The sequence below is a fragment of the Gekko japonicus genome, unplaced genomic scaffold, assembly GCF_001447785.1.
Source record: "Gekko japonicus isolate JY-2015 unplaced genomic scaffold, Gekko_japonicus_V1.1 scaffold2174, whole genome shotgun sequence".
NCBI lineage: Eukaryota > Metazoa > Chordata > Lepidosauria > Squamata > Gekkonidae > Gekko > Gekko japonicus.
This window is the reverse complement of record NW_015167599.1, coordinates 57,618-76,229: the sequence shown is the minus strand read 5'-3', so window position 1 is coordinate 76,229 and position 18,612 is coordinate 57,618. Positions and strand designations below refer to the sequence as shown.

The window sequence follows — 18,612 nt, the reverse complement described above, 5'->3', positions numbered from 1 at the left end:
GAAAAACTGCATAACACAACAATCCCTACATAAATGCTTTAGCTGCCTGCAACAATCTCCTTAGCAATGATACAAAACAATATTGCTTTTCTGTGGATCCATATGAATCCATATGAAAGAAAGTCAACAGTGAAAGGGCAAAATAATAATCAATGTCAAAAGCACATGGGATACATTGCCATAGGTTACCTTCTAGGTGACCCATCCTCATGTGGCTGAATAATCACCACCTTTACAGTCATAGAAGTGCGGAGCAGATCAATCATTTGTTCATGAGTGAGGGTTGCTACAGCCACTTTACAGATTTCCACTAGTCGACTGCCTTGACGTAAGCCTGCCTTCCATGCATAACCAAATGGCTCCACATCTGCTACAATCCCTTCAAAATTAACATGAAATCCAAGCTGTCCCAAGCCATTTCTCCTCAGGGTCATTTCTGTTGTTTCACATCCTCTGGTAACTATCTGAAAGAGTATCCTATTGTTATCTATGTTCTCACCAGATAAGAAAAGTACAATTTACTGATATTTTAAAGCCAGGGAAAGGAAAAAATTGGGGGGAAATTGAAATATTTAGGTTTCGTATCCAGCCTAACATTAGTTTTTAAAGTTTCATGTTTTTAAATAATATGAGTAAATTTGCATCTACAGTTACACTGTTAAAAACTCTTCTAAGAAAAAAAAGAGGAAAGAAACATTCATAAATATAATAAAGGGAAATGAATTTGGATATTCAGCTAAATTCTTTGGTAAGGAAGCAATCCTATGCACACTTACATGGGAGTAAGCCCCACTGAAGTCCATTAGAGTTACTTTCAAGGAAATATGTATAAGATTAAGCTGACGATGCCATATACAATCTGTAGACAAACTGTGTTGCGCTTACCTGTAACTGTTGTCCATTGAGTTGTCACTGTGCAGGCACACATGGGAACTGTGCAGGCCAGCCACCAGAAGATATTTTTAGCTAGTCTAATAACAGAGAAGGAGGCACCCTTCCCAACTGGAGCCATTGGAGCCATTTTCCCACCCAATGGTCACGTGCTCCAGGGAGGGGCTCCGCACTCTCGCTTAGTTCTCCTGAGCTGCCACTATGAGCCAGAGATTTAAAAAAAATTACAATAGAGGAATAGTTGTGTGCCTGCACAGTGACAACTTGTGTGCCTGCACAGTGACAACTTGATGAACAACAGTTACAGATAAGTGCAACACTGTTTTCATCATCGCTGTCCTGTGCAATCCCATAAGGGAGACCACCAAGCTGATTTACCAGGTGGTGGGGTGAGAGATTCACTGGATAATAGAATGCAAGACTGCTGTCCCCACTGAGGTTTCCCTTCTTGTATTAACATCTGAAGAGTAATGCTTAATGAAGGTGTCTGCAGATGACTAGGTGGCTGCCTTGCACACCACAGTCAATGGGATGCCTGGCCAAAAAGCAGCAGATGCTGACTGAGACCTTGTTGAGTGTGCTCATATGTGTAATGGACAGTGACGGATGCCCGCTCATAGGTTCTCTTGACTGTAGAGACAGTCCCCCTAGATATCATCTGGGCTGACATGGCCTTTCCCAGATATCGTCTGGGCTCACACAGCAAAACAGACAAATAATTGTGGTGTTTTCCTGAACTCACCTGTTCTTCTATATATATAAAAGAAAGTCCCCTCATCATAAAATCAATGCCCAGGCCAAACCGCTGGACCTAGAGACACCAAATTCGGGGAGAGCGCTCCTACCATGGTGTAGGTGCTCACTAAGAAGGGATTTTTAGAAATTCGATCCCTAAGGGGGTCAAAAGGGGTAAAACGCTCCCCACATTGATTCCCTATGCGACTGCCAGGCAGCTGCCTCCTTGCACCCCCCACTCTCTGATTGGTCAGCTGCAGAGCTCAGTGTTCTGAGGTTAAAAAAAAAACAGTTACAGGGGACTAGAGAGAGCTAATGACAGTTGAGAAAATCAAGAGTGGCCAACTGCCTGTGAGGTGAAGCAAAGCTGCTGGCCCAGCCTCCCTATGGCTTCAAACATGTTCCCCCATCCTATACCTGACAGGCAGTTATATCCAGAATGTTCCTCAGAAACATCTTCATGATTGGTTGGGGAAGGTCAGGAGGTTATGGCCTGCTTTTTCTATAAAGTATAGCCTATGATGGGAGGGTACATCTTTTTGCATTTCTTTTTTTCCTTCCTTTCCTTTAACTCATTCATGTTGCCTATGGACTGTAGCTGTATGCTCTGGAACACCTTTGCTTTCAGTTATGAGAAGCTCATACCTACACTGCAGAATTAAGTATGCAGATAGCTAGTTTTGTTATTTTCTCTGTACTTCAACTGCCACTGGAATGATATGTATTGCTTTTACAACCTTGTCTTAAAACTTCCTCAGTAAAGGTTTCTTTTGCTTTATGGTATGGGTTAGTGAGGAGTTTTCTGAATCAAACCCAGTTTACGCTTGGTTACATTATCAAAGAGGATCTTGTTCCAGGGAGCAAAATTCTCAGACTGAGTCAGGTCTGCCTTGACAAAATGCTAAAGCAGGGTTTTGTTGATTTCATCTTTTTTCTCATAAAGGCAGATCGTAAACCTACATTTATTTAAGATATAAATATACTTCATGACATAACACAGATTTTCACTTCACTCTGTAATATGGCTAGCCCAATGCATGTTTTGGCTAGGGTTGCCTGAATGGTACTTGGAGTTTTTTTAGGATTACAACTGATTTCCAAACTACATCTGTCTGCTCACCTGGAGGAAATGGCAGCTTTGGAATGTAGACTCTATGAAATTATACCCTGCTGAGGTTCCTCTCCTTCCCAAACCCTGCTCTCCCCAGGGCCACCCCCAGAACCTCCAGGAATTCTCCAAGCCTGAGTTGGCAACCTTAGTTTTTCCCTGTCCCACACAATTTTCGAAACAGTAGTTCCATCACCAATTTTGGCAAAACTGCTTGAGTCACAACACAACTAAGGAGGGAGAAAGAGCCTACAGCTTGTTCTCTGTCCTGGATGTTTAGGGGATGGTGTCTGCTTCGAGGAAGAACTGCATTTGACAATTTCTCCAGAGGCAAAGTAGTCACACTTCAAACATGGGAAAACTGGGGCAGGAAAAAACCCAAGTCATTAGTTAGGTTAACTTGAAGAGACAGTCAGTGAACCTACTTATCTTACATACTACTCCCTTAGACTTCTTCATGAAGCATTTTGGAAATCTGCACACCTCATGCTACATACAGTCTGTCAACACCACAGTAATTTCTTTCAAGACAGGAAATTCTCAGGTTTCCAATTTAAGCTTGTAGAGACTGTATATGTGGACATGTCAGCCAAACTCTGGTTACCAGATTCTGCAGTCAAGTATTACATTTATCCATCTCTCTATGTATATTTAGCATTGATAGTAAATTTTGAAATAGAAAACACTAAAAGAAACCATACTTACTTCTAGTCTTTGAACCACTTCTCTGATGTCATCAGCACAGTTATCAAGTGCAGACAGAAGAATGCATTCTCCTCTTTCATAAAAGATTTTAACACTCATTAACCCAGATGTCCATCCAATAACATCTCTACAGGAGCAGTTAAAGACAACATTTTTTGATTCCTTTTCAATCAACACGATAAACTCATTTGAGATACCAAGGAGACATTCAATGTCAAGAGACTGACCAAAATCCCGTGCTATAACATTCCATATCACTGCTCCAACACTGAATAAGTGGGCATCCTTTCTTGGTTTGACTCGCTCTTTTTTCTTTGCTCCCAGTGTAATAAAACTAAATTTGACCGACGTGTCTACTGTTGCTGTAGTAACGAAGTTTTCTGCAAGGTCTTTCAAGTACTCTTGGCGTGTTCTAGTGGCCATGGCTCGAAATTTTTCTGATTTGTGTGCTGCATTTTCTGCATTAATAACTTTAGCTAAAAGGAAGTCCCGGAAGACTGCTGATTTAGGGAAAGTAACTCCTTTGGGGATTGGTGGTCCAAATGGTGGTACATCTTTTGATCTTGAAACACCAACACTAGGAATGAAAACAAAAGGAACAGGGAAAGATGGTTGTATTATCAAAGCTTCATTACCTGAAAAAAAATTGTTGATACATCAGACAAGCATGTACATTCAAAGAAGATGCAGCTCTTGACATTAACTGAACAATCCTAAAACATGCTGAACCAGCAAAAAGTATTAAATGTGGGTGCATTTCCTGACGTACTAACACATCATAAAATGAAATATTATAGATTCAGAAACACTTATATCAGTAAGCTGCATATAAGGAACCTACGATATAAAAAGTGCATTGCAACCCATTGTAAAAACAAACAGCATAAGCTTTCATGAACTAGAGCCTACTTCTTCAGATAGTTATTTTTTGCAGTGGTAAGAAACACAAACAGACATCAGGGTCAAAGAGCCATGAAATACATGAAGCAGACAGTGAAATGTAATCATGTAACATTCAGTTTTTATCAGGGGTCTTGTTGTAGAAAAAGAGCTGCCGGAGTTCATTAGCATAACTCATTAGCATAACTTATTTGCATATGCCACGCCCCCTGACATCACCGGAAGTGTGTCAGAAGGCCCGGCTACTTACCCTCCTGCTTCATCCTCATTCCCAAACGGAATGAGGATCGAAGCAGAGGGCGGGGTAAAGAAGGGGGCGGGGCTTCACCACGTGACCGCCCCGCCCCCTAGAGGTTCTCTTCCGGAGCTCCGTACCTGAGAGCTCCCCCTCGACTAGAGCCCTGGTTTTTATCAAGAAAACTACAGAGACCATTCACTAGTTATGCTAAGTTAATCAGCATTTGTTATGAGTGCAACTTTCTGTGTCAGAGACCATTCACTAGTTATGCTAAGTTAGTCAGCATTTGTTACGAGTGCAACTATGCTATACACCTAAAATGACTACTACATTCCTATACTACGTTACTATTACAGTCTAATGTCTTATACTACGTTACTACTACAGTAATTTCCTGATGTGGCCAGACTTCAATTATGATTCATTATGGCTCCTCACTTTTCAATTATGACTCCGGTTCCTCACTTTTCTCTACTGCCTGAGTGATCAAGATAAATAAAACAGGACTAGGCTCCTGTTTAATCAAGGAACTTGTTCCTTTCACTTTGAATAACATGGACCGCAGAGCAAAAAATGACTATCACCTTCCAATGGACGTGCACAAAATATTTGTACTAAATAATATTGTGACATACCTAAATGTTACTAATTATTAACATTTCTAAATGCATACAGTTGCATAGGAAATGACAAACTGAAAATCACAGCAATTTTTAAAGAAAATCAAGTCAGTTATCAAGAAACCTGTACTCACCTATAGCACACATTTTCTGTGCAAGGACTGTGGACTTTAACAATGACAAACACATGTTGAAAATGAGAACGAATATTTTTTGGAGTAAAAGGAAGTGCTCCAGGCTCTTGGAAGACAATGGTAACAATGTCATTTCCTATATGCCTTTTCCTTAGAAGCTAAATGCAAAAATAAGCATTAAAATAGTTAATTCTGACCACAGTGAATCTCATTTACATCTACTGGAAAAAATAACTACTAAAGTGGAAGTCCTTTTTTTAAAAAGCGATGCATTGTTTAGTCTTGAGACCTGTTATAAGCTATACCTGAAATAAACAGTGTTGAATTTGAAGATGGCACGTAAGATACTTGGCCACAATACATTTTATTGTAGTCACCCATCCCATTTTACACAACACAGCCTTCAAGGTTTTTACCAGTTTTTTATTTAAACCATCAAATTTTCACAAATTCCATTCTAGTGTACACATGTTCAAACATGCAGCATGAAGCTGTTACCAGAGTAGACAAAAGTTTTATGTTCTGACCCACTGTAAAGCAGCATCACGTGTTCAAGGCATGCAAAAAAACAGGCTTACTGCCAATCAATTATTTGTTGCCATCCATTTTCTTGAGGCAACATATTGTTTCTATCCCTAATATAAAATTCTTAATATCTGTAACAAGCGTTTTACCCCTTAACATTGTTTATCATAACCAGGGTAATTTCAGTTGCATTTGAATACAGCAGTGGGAAAAGATAAGGATATAAAGATCCCTGTGAATACACTGAAACAGTTCACTGTGTTCACCAAGGCTTCTCTGGTTTTCTTTCCAACTGCAGCTACTCACAGCATTATAGAAACCAACAGAATTTCTGGAACTTGGTCATGATGTGTATGCAGGGTCCTGGTACAAAGGAGGTCTCAGATGCTCTATCTAGTGCACATGAAGAATGCCTCCATCAGATCCTTTGGATATGCATGTGCAACACATTTACATTATCAATAAAGAAACTATATAAGAAATTGTTGTTGATGATAAAAATAGATTTCTGACTTAGATATTGAAAATGGATTACTGCCACAGGAATGGATCACTGCCACAGGAAGTGGTGGGTGCTACAAGCATGGACGGCTTCAAAAGGGAATTAGATAAGCATATGGAGCAGAGGTCCATCAGTGGCTATTAGCCACAAGGTATAGCTAGGGGCTCTGGGGCAAGTGATGCTCTGTCTTCTTGGTGCTTGGGGGGGGTCAACAGTGGGAGGGGTTCTAATGTCCTGGCCCCACTGCTGGACCTCCTGATGGCACTGGTATTTCTGGCCACTGTGTGACACAGAGTGTTGGACTGGATGGGCCTTTGGCCATTTCTGACATTGGCGTCTCTTATGTTCTTATGAATTACATATTGGCTTGGATCCTGCCAAAAATATCTACTGAAAGGACTTTTTTGCCTCTCTCTGCTACTGTTGCTGGGGGACAGGAAAAACTCAGAAACAGCAAGAAGGGGGAATGTGAGGTTTGCCATGGGAGGGGGCAAATACTCACCATTCCATCTGTACCTTATGTACCTTTTGTGGGATACAAGCTATTGCATTACTTCCCCAGGAAGAATGACCTACCAATATGGTAACTGGTTTAGGTCCATTTTTTTTGACACAGATGGCATTAGTCACCCTGGTGGGCAATCTCTGCATAAGTCAATGGAGATGCCAATTAGGGCTGCCAAGTGGTGGCAGGGGGCAGGTAAACCCCCGCTTTGGAGGCTCGATTTAAAATTTTGGTTAGCATGCTACTGCATCCGAAATATAATAATAGTTGCCTAATAGTCTCTGTTTTATGTTCTTTCCTTTATTTTATTACACTCAACTGTATTCCTATAGAGTTTTCTGTCCTAAATTCAGTTTTATGAATGTTATATTTAAGCATGTGTGTTCTATGGCTTGTTGCCATAATAAATGCCTGACTGACTGACTGACTTAGGGAGTGCTAAGAGGCAAGGGGGTGGGGTGGGGCACTGGAGGTAGGCCACTTAAACTGTGTTGGTCACTTATTTATGATTGATCAGGCTATGGCACTATGCTGGCAAATAGCATTCCAACACCTGGTTGCACCTCAGTGATCACCAGCACAATTCATAACACACTGTCATTATTGCAGAAAATAAAATTAAAAGCCATGTTCTCAATAGCCAACTATTCCAGAAGCTCTGTGTTGAGAATGATGAAGACTTTGAACATTTGCTGCTTAACACTGAAGTTTATTGGCTATCAAAAGGCAACTCATCATCATCATATCATCATAAGGCAACTTTGTGAGATGCTTTTACAACCTTTTTAACACTATCATCATCATATCATCATAAGGCAACTTTGTGAGATGCTTTTACAACCTTTTTAACACTGTTGTGGAGTTTTTTGAAGACACAAATGCTTTGCTCAGTGATGAACTCTAAGAGATCAAGCATGACATTACTTATTTTTCAGAACTGTTTGCAAAGTTCAATGAAATTAATTTGCAGTTGCAAGGAAATGAGGTCAGTCTTATTATGGTCAAATATGTCATTTCTACCTTTATTTTAAAATAAACTCTGTTCAAACACAATATAGGCTGTCGTGAGCTATACCAATTTCTGAGCTCATCTGAGCTAGAAGAGAAAGGTGCAATACAAGTTGATGATCTGCAAGTTTTTTGTGACTATTTGGGTATGCTACATGAAGATACGTCTGAGTGATGACTCTCACTAAATAGGTTTAAATCAGACATTGGGAAAGTGGCATCACTGAATCAAGCCTACCCATTGCATTAAGAATTTACTGAACAGTGGTTACTAAAGGACTACCAGACTTAGAAAAACTGGTATTACTGGATTAAGTTCAGTTTTGTTGAATAAATTAAATGAAAAACTTTCAGTTGGATTCTGAATAAATATGCAATTAATAGTTACTGTTTTGAATTTGTTATTATTGTCCTTAGTGGGTTGTATAAACCACTATTCTGAATAATGCTTTTTATAGGGTAGGGTAAGGGGCACTGGGAATGAGTTTGTGGAACTAAAGGGATGGACCCAAAAAGTTTGGCAACTACTCATCTGTTTTCAGGAACTTTAATAGATATTCGAATGTGTTTTGTTGCTTAACGTGGTTGATATTTTTCTATTATCTTAAATTTAGCATACTGAATAAATTATTGAAATAGTTCAAAAACTGGGAATTCATTTGTTAAAAACCTTACCAACCTAGATAGGTCTGAGTTATGTCCAACATTTAAAAATAAATTCAACATAACACTACCAGAAGGATTATAATCAGTAACATCTGATTCCACATAACATTAAGAAGGCAAACCTGTGATAAGTCCAAGCATGATTATAAACATCAGGTTAAAAGTGTAAGGAACAGGAAAGGAGAGTTACATTGTTGATGAACAGCACCATAAAAGACAATCCTGGTACAGTTGTAAAATGGAATAAAATTGAATGGAGAAAAAGGAAAACAAAAACATACTTTCTAGAGATGGAAAAACATACTGGTTTAGAAATTAAACAAATTAAGACAGGCCATAATGAACTCTGGAAATGAACCCTGGATGTCCTCAGGCTTATGTATCTTCCTTCTACTCTCACAGGTGGCTCAGACATAATGCCTTTGTGTTTTATTTATGGAAGAAGGGAGAATAATAGTTCAATTAAATAAATTATACTGAGGAAAGCATTGAGAAGTTCTGCAATCCCAACACACCACAGTTTGCCATCACAACTAATTCAGACAAAATTGCCCACAAACTAGGATTCCAAATTAGGATGAAATGTCAACAAATGCGTAAGCCAAAAATTTTCAAGGCTTAGAATTACTGTGGACTACTTTCTTTAAGAACAAACTATGGCTTGTTGTTACCTCTGAACAAAGCCTGGGTATTTGTTGCATCCTATACAACTTTATTTTCCAACTAATGAATCAGTCATATTTCCCCTTGAATTTCTCTTTGTCCTCATCTCTGCATTTCAGATATGTTCAATCTGTTTATTTACTGCTCTACCATACTTTGAGCCATAATGGAACATTTAACCAAGAACAATAGAAATTCTTAGTTTAGTACACATGCCACATTGTAAGTATGCTGTAATTTTCTTATACTCTGTCAGCAGGTCAATAATGTTAGTACGATCAACTCAGTGCTAAACACATGCATGCAGAAGTAAGATTTACTGACTGTGCTCAGCAAAGTTTGAAACATTCCTCCAGCCTAAGAAGTCTTCCTCCAACATAAGTGATTCTTCATGCAGTAGAAGAATAGCTGGACTCTCACCACTAATCTACACAGACACTATTTGCAATTAATAGTGCAATCCTAAGTAAAGTCATGCCCTTCTAAGCCTATTGACTTCAATGGATTTTAAATGGTGCTACTCGCCTTAGGACTGCGCTGTAAGAATCTTAGGATCACAATCTAAACATATTAAAATGAGTTCATAAATGTTGATATAACAGTTTATTAGATTAATGAGATTTCCATAAATGGGTGTCTGTTTGATGCATTTGCATTTATTTAATTATATCTGATTTTTCTCACCAACTGGGCCCCAAAGCAGTTCACAGTATCATTCTCCTTCCTCCATTTTCTCACAATAACCACCCTGTGAGGTAATTTAAGCTAAGACAATATGACTGGCCAAAGGTCATCTAGTGAGTTTCCCTGATAGAAATGGGGATTCAAACTCGGGTCTGGTCCAACACTCTATCCACTATATCATGCCATGCCAAAAGAGAATATTAAGTAGAATCTATTGTATTTTCAGAAGCCTCTACTGAATATGATCAATCTAAACTAAAGCCTTTAACTTGCATATCTCCCTGTCTGTCCCTCAAAATACAGGACAATCCAGGCTCATACAAATAGTTTCTCCTCTGTCTGTGGTAATTTGAAATTGGATTTACTAGCCGTAAGTTCAAGGTCATTATCTACCTGGTTATTTGTTTTTGATGTATAAGGAAGTGTAAGACTTAAACCTTTCTTTCCAATATTTCTAAGCTGCTTTACTACAGGTACACTGGCACTGATACCATAATAATCTTTTTTTCATAAACCTCAATCATTGAAGCTAAAGTAACAAGAATATCTTGTAATAAATCATACTATATCTTTCTTCATTCAATTTAATAGTGGAATATGAATAGACATCACAAGGAAACTATCAAACTTATTTTAGTTCAGCCATAAAATAAGTGGTTTTATTTTAATTATAACTTGTTAATATTTACACATATAAACATCACGTATTTCAATCAGACCTGATTAAAATTGGGCACATTCCAAACATTGCCATAGTGGTTTACCTCAGCCTTAAGAAAATAATCTGTTTTATTTAAATCAGATAAAACTACATTTGGAGAATAGTTCTGCATTAATCAGGTCTGACCAAAGGAAACAAAAGCAAATGGTGTAAGTGTGAAGGGAAATCTTGCAAGGAAATGATCTGAAAGGGTGTTTATAAGGGTAAGGGTTCAACAGGGAAAGCCTTTAAGTATGATTTATAAGGAAAGCCAATACAAGGAGGTGGTGCTGGCCACACCAGAGTGGGTAGTGCTCTCCGTTCTGATCAGAACACTGAATGAGGGCTCCCCACTCTATACGGCAGCCAAAGTGAAAAATTACCTTAGTGTTTGGATCTCCTGCTGGCTCTAAAACTAGAGGGATGTCCTGATCAGTGACCAAGCAGGGCGTAGTTATTTCCTAGAAAAAGCAACAAACATTTCTGGTGTGCCCTATTTCTGGCTCGCAAGTAACTGGATTCTAACAAATGCTCACTCCTTGCTCACTGGAGATAGTGCTGATAAAAGGTTACCAACTGCCTGGAGAAAAATAATATCCTGTCCCTTCAACAGAGGCTTGATGCAATGTTAATTACCAAAAGATGCCAGTTACCTCCATGCTTCAGCTGCCCATTTCCACATATTAAGCCTATATTAAACAGGACAGGATGCTTTCCCCAGGTCTGTTGGCAACCCTATGCTCATAGTAAGTGGCTAAGTACCATGGATGTAGACGGATGTATAACCTTTACTTCACTGTGACAACACTAGGCTTGTAGATGTCATTTCACTCTACAGCCATACTCAGACATCACAACAAACCCCTGCCTCTAATAAGCACAAACACAGGTTACTCATGAGCTCCCACCTGTGTGCCCTCCTTATGTTCCAAGCATGGTTGATGGTTTCGTGTTTTGAGAAACATTGAATCAAGCTCCAATTTGTTATGCTATCCAAATGCAGATGCTGGGGCAAAATGGAGCTTGTTTCCTCTCCACAAATTGAGATTCTGGAATCTGAAATCTGCAAGCCTTTACTTGTGTTCGTGCATGAAAAGATGAGTGGGGGATGATAGAAAAGAGTGCTGTTAACAAACAAAACAGAGGTTTGTTGTGAAGTTTGAATGCAGCCTGTTACAGAAAGTACTCACTGCTTGGCTATATGGATGAAATGAGACAAGCCTTACAGGCAAAACAAAATTTCTACATCACATTGCTAGTATGTCTATCCTTGAGGACATAAGTAACTAAATTTGTGGTGCTAAACTTCAAATAAGCCTCAGCAAGAAAAGTTATATTATGTGGATTCTTTCCAGTGCATAAAGATAACAGTGAAAAGAGAAGCTAAACATTCATTAGCTATTCCTTCTACACATTAAGGTTGGCTAAATGTGGTCACTTGAGTGTGCTTATTACATTTTATGGAAAAGTGTCCATGCTGTGCAAGTACTGCTGGTATCCAGCATCATTTTAAAAAATAATGTGGTGGGTCTTCATATCTCAATAGTATTCAAATTTGGAAAACTACCACATTATTTTTATCCCAGGAATGAACATAGTGCGATATTACTCTTAAAAATACCAAGACTGTCCAAGATACAAAGACTGATGATGAGTGTTTATTAAAACATTGTGGAAGGGTGTGGTTGTTACTGGGAAAATAATGGAATTAGAGCTGGAATATTTTGATAATAAAGCAAGAAGAGCCTTTATTTTCTCTATAGAAGAAGACACATAAGGGATATTAGGAAAAGATTTAGGCAAAAATAAGAACATGGAATAGCAGTATGGGTGGCTGAGCAAATGCAAAGGTGTGGGTGACAGACAATATACAATTCCAGAAAAGGTGGATCAGGGCAAAAGGTTATTTCCTGTACCAATTAGCAAATCCAAGACAAAGACAAACATTCAACATCAAGTAAGGTCACTATTTATTGTCATTGCCTGTGACCACAAACTACAAGTATTTACTCAAAATCAAGCTTATCCAAGTATATGCCATTTTCCATACCAAATGACAGCTGCAATTTAAACCATCCACAGATAAGATTACAGCTTCTGAAATGTTTTTCCAATGCATTCTGTATGCTGTGTGTTAGCAAAGGAAACGAAACCTTTGCAGAAAAATAGAACTATGTGATAAGAATATTGGCAATAACTTTCAAATATTTAATTAATCAGGTGGGATCCAGCCATTTGTGATCCTTGCACAAGCCAACCTTCTCACTTTTCCATGGCCCAGAAAAAAGGCATAGGGGAATTCATTTCAAAGTCAGGGAACTCTGAAATGTTAATTCCTGGGGTTGTGAGACTCATGTGAAGTAACAGTTTTTGTGAGTTAATGGGCTGCAGCAAGGGGGAAGGGGGTGAAATTTCTCCCTTCTTCTTCCATCACTACAGTTCAGCTGATGTCAGCGGGAGTGATTTTGCTGTCCTCACCCTTCCCACTTCTTCTCACTGACGTGCTTGACTATTATCCACGTGGATCCCACAAACCCAGGAAGCATGTTTTCCAGGGTCAGAAATGGCTGCAGTGGTGAGGGAAATGTGGGGAAGATCCACGAACATCACTGGATCCCACCCATTATCTTTACTAGTTGCAGCAGACCTCAAATGATTACAAAGGGTTTTAAACTAACTTATGTGATGCTGAGCTTCCTGTGAGCCTCTATGGTAAAGTCTATTTTATGCATCCTGGCAAATAAGATATGCTTGACAAGCCCTGCTTTACCCTCCATTGGAAGCAGATGTGAAATTGACTGCTCCTAGAAGTAGTCTTTTCAGTTATGGCACCATGACTTTGGAATGAGCTTCTCTCAAGCCAAATGTATTCCTACTGCCAGATAAATACTTTCTTGTTCACCTGGGATTTCCGTTGAACATAACTTTTTCTGTTTTTTGTGATTTCATTCCTGCTTTGGCATTATTTGTTAATTAATTTATATGTTTTTAAGGCATTCATTTATTACTCTAGTGTTTCATTTGTTCTATTTGTGTTTAATGTGGACTGTGGGGAGCTGTTCAGAGCTACTCTTAATTGGCATTTATGCTTCTGTTGTTCTAAATAGTTTTTGATGTGGGTTTGGGTGGGGTTGTAGTATGTTTTATATTTTATTATGCTGCCCCAAGAGCCTTTGGGCTGTAGGGAGAGATACAAATTGTTCAAGAAAACAAAACAAACAAATAAACAAAAATGACCTACACAGGAAACCTGGTATAACTATATATATTTACTTTGGCCATTTAAAGTATGACTACTTTCATGTATTTATGAAATAGCTGCTATATCCCTGTAATTGGTCCAAAAGGTCCTGAATTTTATAGGTATGATGAACTATGGAAGACGTTTGTCTTTTCACATGTGATTTCTAGCACTGCTTTAAACAGTAATGCGTTTTCATCAGAAAGCCGTTTGCATCATCACAATTTGTTATGATTTTCTTTTGCTCTGTATCAAATAATGATACAGAAAGAGTGGTGATAATAAAAAGAAAACTGGTCCAACTTTGTAAATGTCCCTTTGACAGTTTGCCACCTTCCTTCATTTTAAAATTAATTCATATATTGCCATTACAAAGACTATTTTAGTTTTTATACATCTTTACTGGAGGTTGAAAGCAGTCAAGATACACAAAAACTACAACAGAACTACATTTTTAGCTCTTTTTTGACCCCATCTCAAGTTGTACGTAAGATTTTTCCTTTTATGTATATGGAGAAACTATCACAAACAAATAGTATTGTTTCTTCTTTGAAGACACACTAACATTCAGAACTTTACACTGACATCAGTAATCTAATTTGTGGATGGCCTTTCTATTCATAAATATACCTCTTCTCATCCAAAATATTTTAATATCTTTATATTATGTTGAAAAATTACTTTAGCCCAGTGACTTTCATACACAGGAACTTAGGTGTGTTCTTGAGTGCCTGTAGAACTCTGGAACAGTATGTTTATACATATAAATAACCTCATTTATGAAACATTTTTGTGCCAAAGATTTTATCTCATCAGCTAGTACAGGCAAAGACAGGGTTAACCTTACAAAAACAGTAATTCTAACCCCACTGATGCCAACAGCAAAACCCCATTAACTTCTTTCATTCATGTGTGTACCTCAGGGTTTTATAAAACTTCTGATGCTGTATAATGTTTAGCCATCCTTAATGTTTTGAGATATTCTGAACAAGCATATTGATGTATATTTTCACACATAATTGTATTTTCTGAATAGTGCAGTCTTTTCTATCTGCATAAAAGTGTTACTACATAAATAAGAGATTAGACTATTGAAATTGTACATTATAATGGTTTAAAAATTAAAATGTACCTCCCTGCATCTTCACATGCATATACTTAAACACAAACATTATGAAACTAGATTAGGGTTACCAACTCTGGTTTGGGAAATTCCTGGAGATTTTGAGGGGGGCACCTGGGAAGGGTGGGGCTTGGGGAGGAGAAAGACCTCAGCAAGGTATAATGCCATAGGGTCCACCCTCCAAAGCTACCTCATTTTCTCCAGAAGAACTTATCTTTGTCATCTGGAGATCAGCTGGAATTCTGGGAGATCTCCAGGCCCCACATTGAGGTTGGCAGCCCTAGGCTAGATTAAGTTGGTTTTCAAACCAAAAATGTTTAACTTTCCAGAAATATTGTACTATTGAATATGGCAATGTACCACAATAATTAACATTAAAGTTAAACACTTTAACATTGTATTTTAGTAACATACAATGATCAAATTAAATCATAATCACAGTTCCGAAGACCTATTCATAACAATTTGACAGGCGATTACAAAAACAAAACAATATGCAGATGTGACAGAAAAGAGCATATTCCAAAAACTGATTTAAGGAGACATACCTGTTGCCTATTACTAGGCATATAGGGAAGCATAGTTGACACATGAAACATTATTTCATAGTCTTTGTAGGTAGTATAAAGGGAATGAGTTCCAGTTGAATCAGCTGAAAATAAATATGATTATAAGTGGATCAGCAAAAATAATATCAATACAGTACACAAATGGAACCATACTATGTTTCCATTTTCAATTCTAGGAAAGATTACCTTAATTCAAGACAGATCTAAACCAATCTATGTGATGTTACAAAAACTCCTCCTCACGGCATACATCCTACTTTGTACTTATAATTAGGCAGTTCAACAGGTCACCAGCGGCAATTAAAAATTAGCTACAGGTAAGCAAGTATAACCACAGCACTAACATACACATACACATACACCCTGACCATTTATTACTTTTAGTTAGGGAAACAGGAGCGTCCTGTAGTTATAGCATCTGGCCTCCCTGACTACATTCAGATGTCACAATAAGGCGTTTGTTAGTCTACTGCTTACCACCTTTCCTGCCTCCAAGCTGAATCCCTAGATGTTATCCAGAGCTCCTTCCCATTGCCAGACTGCTGGTAAAGCATTGCTATATATGTATCCTAGATGCTTCACTGGATTCCTGAACATTTAACTTTCAAACAGATTTAAAAAAAAAAGTCCTCCTCCCCCTTCCGGAGAGTCTGACTTTTCTGAAGCACATCACTTCTTGGTGAGTCATCACCAGTGTGTATATGGGGGGGGGGGACAGGAGGCAGAGAAAAGGAGGGATAGAGTTTCTGAGAAGGTACCCTCTATAGTCCTACTCAGCTGGAGCAGTAAAGTTTTCTGTTACTCTCTGCTTCCAGTTCTCAACGTAACAGGCTGAGAGTGGTGGAGTTCCAAAACAAAGAATTTCTGCATTCAGAAATCACAACAAGTTACAGTTAACAAGCCAGGCACATATCGTAGTTTACAATTCCAATTCAGAAAATCAAAACACAAATTCAGGACTCACTACTACTTTTTTTTGTTTCATTCAAACTTACTTTTGTTATCTAGCTGAGCTCTGTATTTATTAAAGCCTTTCAGCCGTACTCTCTGACCAAGGAGATCAAGGAATTCTTCAAAAGCAGGTCCCGCTATCTCATTGTTATACATCTCTTCCTCTGTGCTTTGGCCTGCTTTGCAATACAGGATCCCAATCTTGTGCTGAAAACTCAGCTGAAATATGACAAATAAGGTAAGGGGGGAAAAGACAGCCAAAGACAAAGTTCTTATAATTAAAAGCCTTCACAGCTGTACTTTGTTCCTCTAATAATAGATAAGCTTTCTTTAAAAAAAAAAAAAGTCAGAAAAGCCTAAAACCTGTCAAGGATGGGATAATTTATATACTAAACATAGAGAAAAGTACAAAAATCAAGACTATGGATTAATTGTGGGGAGTGTTCACATTATCACACTGTACTTTGGAATACTTTATTTCAACATGCCCAACTCAACAATAGAAGTTGATTTTAACATATGCTGGTTTTCTCTTTCCTTTTCAAATCAATCTAATGTGTCTCTGCCCATGGAAAACATATAGTTATTTCACGGTGCTATGTGGCAATGACCCCAACTGATACGACAGATGTGGGTGGGGGTAGGGACGCCAGCCCTTGGCTGGCAACCCTAGGGAGCATTAGGGACACAGACTCCTTGGAAGTGATGGCATGATGCCCTAGGAATTTCAAAAATCTCTATTTTAGCCCTGACCTGGATAGCCCAGGCAAGCCCAATCTCATCAGATCTCGGAAGCTAAGCTAGGGCTGACCCTGGCAAGTATTTGGATGGGAGACCTCCAGAAAACACCAGAGCCAGGAGGCAGAGCCACTTCTCTGAACATCCTCCATGCCCCAGTAGGGGTCACCAGAGGTTGCTATGACTTCCAAGGATGGGCACACACATGCGAGCACACACACACACACAATGCAACCCCCTCCAAAAAAAATCTCTATTTTCTGTGGCTAAAGAACAGAGGGTTTTTTTGAAATTCCTGTAGTGTCATGGCACCACTCCCACTGAGTATACAGGGAGCATCAACAGGAGATTCCCAACCATTACCGCATAATTGGCAACCCTAGGTGGGGAGCTACCCCACCAGGAAGAGTGAAAAGATGAACCAGAAATATATTCAGAAGACTTGGGAACTAAAACAGAATTGAATTAAGAGGCTGACAGGCCTGAGTAACAGAGCTGCTTTAAATAGCCTATATGCCTAGCAAGAAATAGCCTAGGCAAGAAATAAACGGAAAAAGAAGTGTGTTTCCTCCTAACAGAAACAGGGTGAGAAATATAGGTCTCACTTCCTGACTAATTGGTAAAAAATCATGCATGATACCAGATAGCTTCCAACAAGAAATGTTATTGGTATTAGCAATGTCTGCACTATATGGGAAGAACAGAATTACTTCTTTAACAGCTAAGTGAGCAAGACATGGTTACCCACATTGGCATTCATCACACTACAGCCAGTGACTCATTTAGACATGAGAATCCTCCTCCTCTGTTGGTGTTCATTGGCCAGAATGTGTGTTAATACCTACTGTCATTAACACTGAATTGAAATATTATGTGCAATACAATGTGCAATCTTTATCACTTTCTATATTCGGTACTATTAACATATCCATCAAACAAACAGAATAGCTATTCTCTCCCTATTGCAATACTTGGAATGGTCAGACACAGCCAGTAAAAGCAATAACCTCAGCTACTGCAGCTGTCTGAACAAATGTTTGAGTTTGCTCATTGGTTGAGTTTGCTCACTGATTTCACTCACCGTGGGTGTAACAATGCAATTATACATTTAAAAAACAACAACACAGCACAATAGTCAACATCGTTTGGCACATTAAGATTCATATAAGTAGTGTTGCTTCACATGGGATTGTCACAGAAGCCAGGTCACAACCTGTAGGATTGTGGAACATTTTTATGGCAGCTCACTTCCTTTTGAATGAAGTTCAAAATCTAATTGGGGAGGCGTTGTGACTGTTACACCTTACTAAGGGCAGCCAATGGGCTGGGAGATTGGCATAAGCAGTTAAACTGTATTGTCACCAATTTGGCAGGTTTTTGTTAGTTGTCCTACATCTCGTTATGAA

At 38.7% G+C, this 18,612-nt stretch overlaps 1 protein-coding gene across 2 annotated transcripts in view; it reads right to left on the bottom strand.

Moving 5' to 3' along the window:
- The window catches only part of SIPA1L2 (signal-induced proliferation-associated 1 like 2), a 104,055-nt gene that overhangs the window by 49,403 nt on the left and 36,040 nt on the right, over positions 1 to 18,612 (bottom strand). The window contains exons 4-9 of one of the 2 annotated variants that reach the window (XM_015413989.1): positions 16,513 to 16,687; positions 15,497 to 15,600; positions 10,968 to 11,045; positions 5,332 to 5,489; positions 3,440 to 4,016; positions 190 to 464 (exon numbers count right to left, since the gene is read on the bottom strand). In XM_015413989.1, coding sequence (XP_015269475.1) covers positions 190 to 464; positions 3,440 to 4,016; positions 5,332 to 5,489; positions 10,968 to 11,045; positions 15,497 to 15,600; positions 16,513 to 16,687 — 1,367 coding nt within the window. The remainder of the gene's footprint in view (positions 1 to 189; positions 465 to 3,439; positions 4,017 to 5,331; positions 5,490 to 10,967; positions 11,046 to 15,496; positions 15,601 to 16,512; positions 16,688 to 18,612) is intronic. The other variant, XM_015413990.1, reaches the window with a different exon arrangement.